Here is a 13,543-nt window from a genome sequence, read left to right on the forward strand (position 1 = left end):
GCTTCGACAGTTGACAGACAACCTACCACGCACGCACAAGGTTTAAAAGCGCGCAACGAAAATTGAGAATAAAACAAGTAGCGCTGGGGCGAAAATACGAACGACATAGTTTGGGAAAAATTGGCGCCTATTTCGCGCGCACTCTGACAAGGAGTTGTGATCAGAAAAAGACAGCGCTAAGAAAAACAACATCAAAACACTCAATAGTAAAATGTTAAGTTTATACTTTGCTAATTGTTAATTATAAGAAACCGCACATGTTAAAAGTATTATTTATTTATTTAATTATTTATAAATCTGGTGGTTTAAATAATGGCGTTGATTTTGCCGTCCGAAATAGCACGACTAGTTTTTGGTGAGTAAATTTGTGACGCTAACCTTAATATAATTTTATTTTCTATTAAAATAATATAATAATAAATTCAAAGGTTACCTGGAAGAAAATGAGTGCTCGGAAGCGGCTAGTAAGTTTTTCACGACGTCGCCGCACCTCGAGGAGTGCCGATATGTCTCTCAGAAGGGTAGAAAGTTTGATACCAAAGTTAACGATCATACACTGACAGATATTGTGGAGAAATATTTCCTTGTGATGAGGTTTGTTAAGGAAAGACTCTCCAAAATGGAGGACAGTGATTCTCAGTCGACTGATCTGATGGTGATGGTCAAGCTGCTATTAGATGGACCACCTAGAGGAAAGCAGCGATTTGTGGTGAACATCAACGTACCTCCGCCTCAGACTGGCGGCTCACCGATCCTGGCTGGCAGCTCGAGGAAGCGACGTCTCCACAGCCAGCAGCACCCTGACAGATCCAAGCGTCTGTTCAGGTTGGATCCTGATAAGGAAAAAGACAAAGGTAGTGTATGAGCATGGTTGTATCTAACGTCCAAAGATTTAAAAAAATTATGACCCTGAAATCAACAGACACTTGACAAATTTTTCATTTTTCTTTAAAAATAAACTAGGTCTAGGAAATTATTTTTAAAAAATTATAATACTGAAGTTATCGGTCAGCTGTCAAGTTTAAAAATTTTTTTAACAAATCAATTCCAATAAAAAAATGCTTCTAAAAATTTTCACTTGTAATTTTTATTAATTTTCACATGTGAAACTTTTTAATTAATTTTTTTTTTTTAATAATTTAATTGCTACAAAATTCTAAAAAAATTTTTAATGTCTGTCAACTTCAGTGTTATAAAAAATTGCATTTATAATTTTTTCGAGCTTTTAAAGATCGAATCTTTTAAATAAATCTTTCTTGCCATAAATTATTCATAACAAAAATTACAAAAATTTTCATGTCTCTCAATTTTAGTATCGTAAAAAATTTCTAAATAATTGCTCAGCTGAAAATAAAAAAATACTATTAAAAGTTTTTTTGTGCAATTTTTAAAATTTTCATTTTATTAATTAAGTTTAAAAATAATCACAATCTATCCATAATTAACTGTCTACTATCTTCACATTCATAGGTATTGTTTTGAATCAGCAAGTTAATACCGATGCTACGCAGCTCAACCAACTGCCAGGTAACTCGGAACCTGGTCAAGAGGCTGCATTGAACAAGAGTCTGACTGATATTCAGTCCTTATCTACTGAGATTAAGATCAAAGAGACTGTTGTGGAGGTTCATAAAGAGAGTAAACTTCAGCCGATGAAAAATTCCACGGCTACTGATACTAAGGAGCTCATGTGTTATGCTACTGCTGAAGTTCAGACCCAGGATGATCACGTTGAATCTGATGCTGAGTTGGCATCCGATATGCCTATTGAAAATCTTAGCGTGAATATTTCTCCATTTATTTACTGATTTTAAGAAATTAACAAATGTCTGACAATTTTTTGGATTTTTTAGCAGTTTAATTGTTACGAAAAAAATTTAGTTGAAAAATTTAAAGAAATTATAAACGAGAATTTTTCTTTAATAATTTTTTTATTACTGATTACAGTATATTTATTATAAAAATTCAAAAAATAGTCAGATTTCAGCACGATTTTTGGTCACAGAAAATTGAAATTGACTGCAAACAATTTTTTTGTTCACTGCGAATTAATTAGTATTCTAATGAAAATTTATGTTTATATTTTTTTTTTTTGTATTAATTTGTAAATTTTGACTATTGATCAACAATTTTAAGGTGACGCAATTATTTTTTTAATGTTGATACATTTTTTCACGCTGTATGTAAAAAGTAGAAGAATTAAAAAAATAATTTTTTTGATGCGTCAATTTTTCGGTAACATTGTACTGAAGTTTTAAAAATTTCTAAAATTGTCATATCGACAAATTTTTAATTTTTTTTAATAACTATTACAGAATTTACCCAAATTTGTGCATCATCTTTAAATCGTTGATGAACTATCAAAATTTACATATTTATCAATAATTTTTCATTCAAATCATGAGATAAAAACGTTTTATTTGTTTAGTTTTTCGTATCAAATCTTGCAGTTCATTTTGAATGAAATTTTATTAAACAAAAAACGCATTTTTTAGATTGTAAAATTACGAATTCGATGTGAAAAATGTGTCTCTTAAATTTTTGCTTCCAAATTTAAAAATAAACAAAATAACTTTATTATTTTTTTTATTAAACAGAGTAGTTAATTTAAAAAAATAAAATTATGTTAAATCTTTTAAATTAATTAATAGTTAACAATTATAATCAATAATTCTTTAAAATGACAGCTCCTGACGAGAGAAATGTTGAGCCGTACAGAAATCCAAGAAAAAATAGCCGAACAAATCAACAAAGCAGGCTTACCAAATTTGTCATCTGTAATTAAAGAAACAAGTTTCTGTGACAATCCTGAGGTAAATACTTCAATAATGTCCGAGTTAAATAACGCGATTAAATCAGTTGTCACAACAACAGAGAAAGACCCTGTTTTCGAAGACTTTCTCAACGAAATAATCGGTACTACCGACGAGTCTCCAGATGGAAGTCCTTATAATTCAAATCCCACTGAAAGGTATTTTGACAAACGTAACTTTCATTTCTATCAATTAACATCATAATAATTATATTCATTTTATTATATTTAATTAGGTTCAATCCAGAAGTGAAACCAGAACCACCAAATACAGTACAAGAAACTGATGTCAAAGAAGAAATTTTCAATTTAAATGAGCCAACGCATGATCATCTCTTTGACGATTTGAACGCCGCGGCGATCCAAGGAATAATTAACGTAAACAAAATAACCCGCGAAACTGGTGACTTGACCGAAGAAATGAAGAAAGAAGAAAATCCTACTACTAGTACCGCTGTTACATTGGGAAATGAGACTGAAATTCCTTCGATTTCACCAGCTACTGTATTATCCATTGAAATTCCCAATCTTCCGGTCAATATTAATCCTGCCAATCTCAATCTTGTCAATGTTAACCCTATCAATGTTAATCCTGTCAATGTTAATCCAGTTAATGTTAATCCAGTTAATTTGAATCCTCCTCTACTCCCTGCAGTTTCATCTTCAATTCTAACAACAGTTCCCAAAGTAATTCAAAGGGTGCCTAAAGCAATAATACGAAAAGGAAAACCCAGAAAGGCACATCAACCAGAACCAACGAAAATAAAACCCAAGATAGTCAGCAACGAAGAAGTCGTGACTACTCTTGTCTTCTGTCAGCAGGATCAAGAAAAGATAGCTTACGAAGAAACACGTTCGATGCGAATAACTTCTGGTGACACGCAATGCCTTGCTGCAATGCCAAAAGTTCCTGGGGAAACACTTTTCTTACGCACCGTACAAGTTCCCAAGATGATTCCAGCTCCCCCTGCGCTTTCTCCTCCACCACCAACACCATCACCACCACCTCCACCTTCACCTCCACTAGATCTTGCTAAATTCAGACGCATAGCGCCGAAATTTTCCGATCTGCCAAACTTGCTCGTTGAACCTGTCGAAAAAAAAAAAAACGACCAAGAAGACGAGGCAATAACACTTTACGAACATAACTTAGAAAGCTTCCCGATTTGCACAGAAATACCAATGATGACTGCCGATGAATTAATATCTTATTCCGGAACCGGGTTATCGCCATTCTTGAAACTTAACAAACGAAAAAATTCACCAGAGGCACCTGGACCACCAGTACCACCACCAGCGCCACCGGTTGAAGCGCTTCCAACAGTAGACCTTATCGGAGACACTAGTTTTATCTTGGAAAAAGAAGAATCAATCATCAAGCGGACGCCCAAGTCGTTGCTAAAAAGTCGCGCCAAGAACCATCGACTCAGCTTGTCAACTCCTCGCCGGCGCAGCAGTCACGTTCGTGCTCTAGATTTTAATACACCAACTGGTTTGAGTTCGAGTCGTCGTTATTCAGTCACCAGTACTCGACCATCTCCATCGCGGCCGCTAAATAAGTCAATTCCTCGCTCGAGTTTGTTCAGCACTCCAATTAAGAGTCCCAGGAAAAAGGCGCCTGTGAAAACACCTGTGAGGAGTTTGAAACCTTTAGAGACGCCAATTGCTACCAGAAGTCCAGCTCCGACGCTCCAGGGTAATTGGAACAAGGTTTCTGGTGTTGATACTATAATTGGGTGTGATTCGCAGTCAGATAGTGGTTCTCCTCCAAAAAAACGTCCAAAATCCTGGGACGCTGATTTGAGAGAAGGACTTGTTATTCCTGAGGAAAGTCCGAAGAAGCCGCTGAGAAATCCTAATAAATCTTTGAATAATGACAACGAAGAAGTGAATAATGATCCTGGTGCTCCAACGGTTAAGTCAGAAGTTGAAGTTGAGAGTAAAGAAGCTAAATCCAGTGAGAAAGTTGCTCAATCAACAATTGTCACTGCTAAGGGAGTTACCAAGAAGTATGCGAAACTGAAAACTATCACTTCTAGAATATCAGGGTCGAGTGATCTAAGTTCTAACTTTGAAACCAGTGCAACTGAAAAAGTTATCAAAGACTTGGAAACTCCTAGAAAATCGGAAGATATTGGAGTACCGCCTACTCCACGAATACTCAGTCCTTCGAGTAATCAATGTTCGTTTGTGAGAATTAATTCCAATGAAACTAAAGTTACAGGGTTTGTGACTACTCCAGAGTTCCCGGTGACGCCTTGTATTAATTTTACTCCAAAACATGGTGATAATACGGTGGATTCTTTGAAGAAAGATTTCGCGCTGTATTATCATCCTGGTGCTTATGGAAAACCGGTAAAAAATGTCGATGTTAAAAAAAATAATTCAAATGTTAATGCAGCAGCATCGACTTCAGCTTCTACTTCAGCGAATACCGAGACCGTGGTGAACACCTCGGGCGCGAAATTGGAAATCACACAGTTTGAAGTTATCAAGGAAAATTTACCTAAGGAGGAAACTTGCAAGGAACTGAGGATTTCTAATGCTGAAGGGCTGAATAAAAGCCAAGAGTCGGAAAAAAGCTTGGAGAATAGCAGAAGTGATGATTCTGACTCTGATAGTGATAGTTCGTCGTCTAGTTCCAGTTCGTCATCTTCTTACTGCAGCGATGATCAGTCGAAATCTAGGTCCAGGTTGTCGGTGAGCAAGATAAGTAATGTTTCAAAGAAAAGTGATAATTTGGGACTTGATTTAAGTGATTCGATGATTAAAACCGATTATAAAAGCTCAAAAGATGCCAATAAACTGGAAAATTGTGAGGATAAGGTAAGTCAACAAGATGGAGAATTGGTTCGTGAAAATAGTGGGGAGCAAGAAGGCGGATTGGTTGAAAAAGGTGGTGAGACTGATAGCGGGAAAATTCAAATTAATGAAGAAGGAGTTTGTGGAACTATTCAGGGTGAAAAATCGGTGGAAGATCTACCTGTTGAAAAAGAGAAAGTTGTTAAAGAAAGAGAAGAAATAAATGAAGGAGATCTAGTTCTTGAAGATCAAGTTGAAGAAGGTGAAATACAGGAAGCGTCACCTAAGAAAATGTTTCCTATAATAAAATCAGACAAAGCGCTAGAAGAAGCAGAAATTGAAACTCCGGCGAAAAATGATGACTTACTTGACGAAGCTGATATATCTGAAACTCCCAGTGGATCTAAAAACGGTACTGAAACAACGACAACTAACTTGACAACTAAAATTAGTAAGATTATCAACACGAAATCTCATTGGCAGCAGGGAGACAAAGTTATGAAGTCTACGTTGATTGATCCGAAAAACAACAATGACGTACTACCGGGTCCTAGTCAACCGGAGAATCCTGAGGTGAACCATGAAATACTCAGGAGAGAGTTGGATGAAAAGAGGTTGAGGATTATGGACAGGCTTAAAAAGAATATTACTGTTAAACCTATGTATGGAGGTAGCAAAAGAAAAGATAAAAATGACAAAGCCAAACCGCGGAACAATGTTGTTGTCAAGAGTAAAGCTCAAGAGAATAAAGAAGTAAAAGACAGTGCTCATGAAAATCATGAAGTGAAAGATAAAACTTTCGGAAGTCTTGAAGTGAAAGATAGAAATCATGGAAATCTTGAAATGAACAATAGAATTCATGAAAATCTTGAAATAAGAGATAGAAGTTACGGAAATCTTGAGTTGATAGATAGATGTTATGAAAATCTTGAAGTAAGAGATAGAGGTCTAAGAAATCTGGAAGTAAAAGATAGAGGGCATGGAAACCTTGAATTGAAAAATAGAGTTTATGGAAATCTTGAAGCGAGAGATAGAGGTTATGGAAGTCTTGAAGTGAGAGATAGGGGTTATGCAAATAATCATGATCCGAGGTATAGAATTCATGGAAATCCTTATGAAGGAAATGATATAAGTTATAGAAGCAATGATCCGAGGGATAGAATTTACGGAAATAATTACGAAGGAAATGAGAGAGGTTATAGAAGCAATGACCTGAGGGATAGGATTTATGGAGATCATTTTGAAGGAAATGAGAGAAGTTATCGAAGCAATGACCCGAGGCATAAAAATAATGAAACAAGAAATCGTTACAGAAGTCATGATGGAAGGAGTAGAAGTCGTGGAAGTGATAAAAGAAGGAGTAAAAGCCATGGAAGTGATGAGGGAAGGGGTAGAAGTCATGGAAGTAATGAAGACAGAGGAAGAAATCATAGAAGTAATGAAGACAGAGGAAGAAATCATAAAAGTACTGATGATAAAGGTAGAAGTCGTGGAAGTAATCAAGACAGAGATAGGAGAGACGATAAGGTTAGGAATCAGCGAACTGACTATGATAAGTATAAAAGGGATGACAAGGTTAGGAACGAAAGGCTTAACCATGAAATACAGCCGAGAAAAGAGGATAAAGTTAAGAATAAGGTTGGTGCTGATACTGGTGGACTTAAAAAAAAAGATAAGGCTAAAATTAATACAGTTACTAGCGAAGTTGAGGGCAGCAAAAATGATAAGATCAGAAGTCAGGTTGCGGATGATAAGAAAGATGTCAAAGAAGAAAAGAGCGAACAAGTCAACAACAAGGTGAAGGGCCAAGGAACAAAGGAAGCTAAGAAAGAAGAAACAAATACGAACAGTGATAGTCGAAGAGAAGTGAAACTTCCAGTTATTCCGGTGACGAGAAAATCAGCGCGGTATGCAGCGCGTGCTGCTAAAAATGAGGCAGAAAAGATCAAGTGTGACAGCAGCAAGGATAAAGACAAAAAGAAATCCGTTGAAGATGATCAGAAAAGTAAGATTGAGGTGGACAAAACCAATTTACCAACTACTAACATATTTCATAATATCTTGACGGGAAAGTTATTGTTGAAAGAAGTTGTTGATAGAGCTAAACTTGATCAAGGTAAGAGTAATGAGGTTAGCAAGAAAGATGACAAGGCTACTTTAGACAAAAAGATGAAGGTTGATGCGGTGAAACGTGATTTGTTCAGTGGAGACGAGATGAGTGATGTTGAAACCAAAAAGGTTACATCTAGTCAAGTTGAAGATCTGATGATGCAGTTGCATAAAAGCAATACTCCGGAAGCTCCTGAAACCGAAGAACTGACGGATAAAAATATGGTGCTGGTGTCACTGAATCTGCAACCGGCATCTAAAAGTTCCAGTGAATCTGAGGCTGACTTGTCGATGAATCATTGCGAGATAAAATTCGTGCATGATGATAACGTTAACTCGAAAAAGCGCTACCGTAAGACAGCTCTTGACGTCGTTCCGATAACAGTTCCGACGGAAGATGGCGACACCATGACAGTGATTTTGACGTTGACTTCACATGAAGAATTGTTCAACTTGCAGCCAGCCAGGGTGAAGAAAATTACCAAGAAAGACCCGTCGAAGCAGGCTCCAGAGCCTGTCAGGTACAGACGTAAGGTTCAGCTGAGAGACAGCAAGCCTATGGTTACTTCGATTGACTCACAGCCACTAGCGACCTCTTCTCCGCTAACTATAGATCTGCCTGGAACCTCGAAAGTTGTCAAATCCGAGCTTACTAAACCTGCGAGCACAAATCAAGTACAAAAAAAGAAGGGTAAGTGTTGTTTTTTTTTTTTTTTTTTATTTAAATTTAATTTTGCTCGCCTCATAACGCAAAGCCCTGAGGTAGTTATTTACTCTCAACGCTTCAATATCAAAGAATTTTTTGCTCTTAAAATGATTCTATCGTAACTATATCGCACTTACACGTCGATATCGCGTTACTAATGCCAAAAAGGCGTTTAAAAAATTTTTTTTTCCTCTAACCAACCTAAAAATGTTTCTAACATTCAGATCTGTAAGAAAAGTGAATAAACAAATGTTTTTTTATATACGCGCTTTTGGCTCTAAGACAAAAAAATTTTTAAGCCAAAAGGCCGTATCATTTTTTTTAATCATAATTAATTATTAGCCTTAAAAAAAAGTTATAGCAACGGTAAAAATAATGACTTTTCAACTCATTTTATTTAAAAAGAATGTGGATTTGAAATTAAAAAAAAAAAAAAAAAAAAACAACAGTACCATTTTATTTGAAAAAAAATTTATTTGATTCAATTACAAAATTTTCATTTCTATTGACCCAATAATCATCTCTTCACTGATCAGATTAAAGTATTTTTTCAAAGTTTAAATTTACAAGCAATATATATTTATTATTTTTTACTTTCAGAAACAAAAGATAATTATAATGGAGACGGCATCAGAGTAGTGCCTAAATAAATTAATATTTTATTTTCTTCTTTAATCAAATATACATTCCTTTCAAATGAAATGAGTAGAAGAGTCATTATTTTTACCATTGTTATAACTTTTTCTTTTTTTTTTTAAGGCTAATAATTAATTATGATTAAAAAAATGATATAGCCTTTTTTTTGGCTTTGGAATTTTTTTGTCTTAGAGCTAAAAGGGCCTGTAGAAAAAAAAATTTTATTCACTTTTCTTGCAGATCTGAATGATATAAACATTTTTAGTTTAATTGGAGTGAAAACAATTTTTTTATACGTCCTTTTGGCTCTGCAGAGCCAAAAGGGCGTATATGTTGAGATGCGCCCTTTTGGCATTAGTAACGCGACATGAGTAGACGTATATAAAAAAATCAATCTAAATAATTCATCTAATATTTGTATGTATAAGGTATATTTTTAAAATTTCGAGATTTAAGCACACTTCTCTATATTATAAAGAATTAGCTTGTCTATTTTATAAAGAAGTTAAACTAAATTATAATCAATTATTTAGATCGAAATTAGAATTTTTGCCGATTGCATTAAGGAGAGGCGATGTCTGGAATGACTATCTGCGTTTACCAAGAAGTAATTCTGCTATCTATGAAAATTCTTTCCTAGTTGATGGCATAAAAATTTGGAACTCATTACCTGCTACCTTAATATTGCAGAAATTAACACCTTTGAAAATTTTAAACAGGCTTGTCTTAACTTCTTCCTGGAATCAATGTAATTACGATTAAAATGTCGGTCTTTAAAATTTAAAATTGTTTTGCGAACACTGTATCAAATGTATACTTTTAAAAAATTAACTTCATGTATTGTTGATGATCCTGAAGGAGCCTAGAACTCCAGGATCAAATAAAATATATTATTTATCTATATTTTCAAAGAAATTATTGCACGACTTATGATGCAAAGCACCAGAGAGTGCTTTACAATTGAAAAAATTTTGTCGCCTTATTTGAGCAACTATTTTTAATAGTACCAACTTATTTCTTTGTAAGAATTATGAGGCGTACATTTTTGAATTTTCCAAACTTTTATTATTTTTATTGATTGGTAAATTTTGCTGATTTCAGATCATGGAGACAAAATCAACAATGAGGCTAAGAGTAAAAACTCGGTAGGTATTCCTGATCTATCTCCCATTTGGTAGTCTTCTATGGGTCAGATTTCAAACTAACAAAATAATTGGAACATGTATATATAATTTTAAAGGTTTATTATAAATTTTAAATTAGTGATAATAGAAAATTTTTGTGTAAGATTTTAAACTGTAAAAACTAAGTTTTGATATTTATATTTTTTAAATAATTACACACAAATGCGTTTTGAATCAAAATTTTTTATCACATTGTAAGACTAACAATTGATTAAAGTTATTAAAACATTTTTTAATTATACTTTTACAGTCGTTTATTTATAATATTTATTAACTTTGGTTTATAAAAACTATAATTAATTTTTGCTATAATTTTAATTAAAATATGTGACATGGTGTTGCGGGAAGTAAACCTAATTTCAAAAATTTGTCCTTGGAACTCTGGCTGACTATCTTGTCTAGCAATTATCACTATAATTGAACTATTGTTTGTTTCAGGACAATAAATTAAAAGATCCCAAGTTCTTATTGAGTAAATTAAATCAAATAAAGATTGATAAATTACTCGCAACGGTACATGGACCTGAAAAATAATTATTTTAATTGCAACTTCTCTGAAAATAGAAAAAATTTTAATGCTGAGCATGTATTTTTAATTGTTAAGTTTGACTAACAATACTAATGTATTGTCCTTTTTACCAATTATAAATATAAATAGATCTTTTGTGTAAATACGTGTAATATTGTCTTGATGACTTAAGTGTAATTACAAGAAAGTTTATCATTAAATTTGAAATTTAATGAAAGCGAATTATCGCTCATATTTTGTACATGTAGTTTTGATAAAAAAAAAAAAAGTAAAATAAATTAAATAAATAAAATGTTTTTAAATGGTGATTTTTATTCAGAAAACTATCATTCAGAATGTGAATTACAAATACTGAATAACTTATAAGGATAATTGTACTGTTTATATTTAAGAATTAAAAATTTATAGGAAATCAGTGAATAATTGAAGATTATGCCTTGCGAGCAACTGCTTCATCAACCTCTGCTAATACATCTTTTAGCTTGTTGTAGTTCTCAGGAGTTAAAGAAATTCCTGTAAAGTATCAAAGATATTAATAACAATCTTGGAAAAAAAAAATAATTAAAAAATTTTGTCAGAAAGCATAGAGAAAAAAATACCTTTGCGACCAGGCTTCAGATCACCACTATTGGGATCTAAATACATCTCACGAATGTCAATGTACAATTTTCCCTTAAATGTACGAACAGTGACCTGTCTCTTGTTACCAATGCTCCAGGTTGGCTCCTCCTCGTCGGCCTTGCTGGAAGTCGCTTTTTTAGCAGGCTTGTCCTCTTTCTCTTCTTTTTTAGACTTCTTTTCGTCGCGCTTTGGCTTCTTTTTTGGTTTCTCTTCCTGTTGACAAATATTTTTAATAAAATTTAGTCAATATTATCAATTAAGACATCTCATGATTTTTAGAATTTTTTTTTCTTACAAATTATTATAAAGAAAATGTAAAAATTTATAATACTGAAATTAGCAAACATCTGACAGTTCTTGGAAGTTTTATAAAAATAATTTTATAAACAATTAATTATGATACAAAATATTTTCTTAAAAATTCGCGCTTTTAATTTTTTAAATGTCTGTTAAATTTACTAAAAATTTTTATAATTTCTCTTCATTGAAAAAATTATTATAAATTAATAAAAAAAAATGTTCATTTGTAAAAAACTTGAAAACTATAAGTACAACTTTGAAAAAAATTTTTTTAGCTCTAATTTAATAAATGAAAAAAAATTAAAAAATTAAAAGCGTCAGCTAACTTTAAATGTTATTAAATTTAGTATCACAAAAATTTCACATCTAGAAATTTGAAAAAATACATTATACTAAAATTAAGACATGGCATTCCAGATGCCGTAAGGGCGTATATCGGCAAAAGGTCCTGTTGAAAAGCCATAAGTGTATAAAAATTTTTTTTTTTTTTCGGGAATCGATGTAGTTTCGTCGGAAACGTGCTGAAATGCGAAAAAAATTTTACACGCCCTTATGGCTTCCGGGATCCACCTCGGATGCCATAAGAGCAAATAATAAAAATTTCTGTTTTTTTTTTTTTTTTCCCGAATTCCAAGAAAATTTTTAGTTAGGAGAAAAAAATTTTTTTTGCTTTTCTGTACATTTCATCCAAAAATACTTTGATTTCCGAAAAATTACCAAAAAAATTTTTTTGGTAAAAGACGTATTTGTGAATGAAACGTGTAAAAATGCAAAAAAAAATTTTTCTTCAAGCTAAATATTTTTTTGGACTTAGAAAAAATAATAGAATTTTTAATATACGCCCCTATGGCATCCGAGGAGGGTCCCGGGAGTCATAAGGGCGTATGAAAAAAATTTTTTTTTTCAGGAATCAACACATTTTTGTATGAAACGTGCAGAAATGCAAAAAGAAATTTTTTCTTTAAACTAAAAATTTTGTTTGGACTAAGAAAAAATAATAGAATTTTTATTATGCGCCCTTATGGCATCTGCAACGATATTATGATTTTGAGGATATTTTTAAGTAATCATTAAAATAAATTGGAGAAAAATTCCAGAAGTCAAAATTAAAAAAAAAAAAATATATATATATATATATATTTTTTTTTTTTTGTGAAATAAAACCTAAAAAATGTCAAATGTCTACTTCAGCATCAGAATAACTTTCAACTTCAATAAACCATAATTATTAAAAATAAATAATACCTCGGAATTACTACCAGATTCACTTTCATCGCTTGAAACATACTCTCTTGATTTTTTCGGCATGTTGAACAAATTTAAAGCAAGTTCTTCCTTCCAAAAATCTTTATACTTATTACTGACTGAAATATAATTTTAGGTTACAATCAATTTTTGTCATTAAAAATGTTCATATATTCATCTAACATTTAATATTCATGTTTCAGATAAATAAAAATTGTTTAAGACACCGAAAATAAATAATACTTGAAAATTAATAACAAAATTGTTATAAATTTCAACAACAATAAATTTTTGCCGGCAAATAAAAATGTCTTAACTAGTAAATAATTACTAAAACTTACATAATATCGTGCTACTACAAAAGCAACGCGACAAGTAAAGAGACTTTACTGAATTACAAAAATGAATTAACATAAATAATTAACTATTCGTAGAAATAAATACAAAAGAATTACGTATGCTACTTACAACTTAACTGCCTAACCGTATTTGTGAATTATGTTTACGCCGCCTTACAACGCATCGCATATGTGTGTGTGAGCTGACGGTTACTAAATTTGTTCACTAGCCGCGGTAAAAAGCCGCGAAACATCTGGCCA

The 13,543-nt window shown here is 32.6% G+C and overlaps 2 protein-coding genes across 3 annotated transcripts; one reads left to right on the forward strand and one right to left on the reverse strand.

Annotated features, from left to right (window-relative positions):
• The first annotated feature begins 147 nt into the window (after positions 1–147).
• LOC141533746 (uncharacterized) lies at positions 148–11,074 on the forward strand. The gene is made up of 7 exons (XM_074252772.1): positions 148–355; positions 429–854; positions 1,471–1,781; positions 2,688–2,971; positions 3,049–8,414; positions 10,167–10,210; positions 10,688–11,074. The coding sequence occupies exons 1-7, from the start codon at positions 313–315 to the stop codon at positions 10,781–10,783; spliced, it is 6,570 nt and encodes a 2,189-aa protein (XP_074108873.1). The 5' UTR covers positions 148–312; the 3' UTR covers positions 10,784–11,074.
• On the reverse strand, positions 11,071–13,509 carry Ssb-c31a (single stranded-binding protein c31A). 2 transcript variants are annotated; one of them, XM_074252783.1, is made up of 4 exons: positions 13,413–13,509; positions 12,945–13,063; positions 11,378–11,612; positions 11,071–11,291 (listed from the first exon to the last, which is right to left on the reverse strand). In XM_074252783.1, exons 2-4 carry the CDS (start codon positions 13,005–13,007, stop codon positions 11,209–11,211), a joined length of 381 nt encoding a protein of 126 aa, XP_074108884.1. In that variant the 5' UTR covers positions 13,008–13,063; positions 13,413–13,509; the 3' UTR covers positions 11,071–11,208. The 2 variants fall into 2 exon arrangements, with proteins under 2 accessions (XP_074108884.1, XP_074108883.1); XM_074252782.1 differs by having other exon boundaries at positions 13,286–13,425.
• Between the last annotated feature and the right edge of the window lie 34 nt (positions 13,510–13,543).

This window comes from Cotesia typhae, unplaced genomic scaffold (genome assembly GCF_013202065.1).
Source record: "Cotesia typhae breed Kobodo isofemale line unplaced genomic scaffold, CoteBio_Ctyphae scaffold_121, whole genome shotgun sequence".
NCBI classification, from domain to species: domain Eukaryota; kingdom Metazoa; phylum Arthropoda; class Insecta; order Hymenoptera; family Braconidae; genus Cotesia; species Cotesia typhae.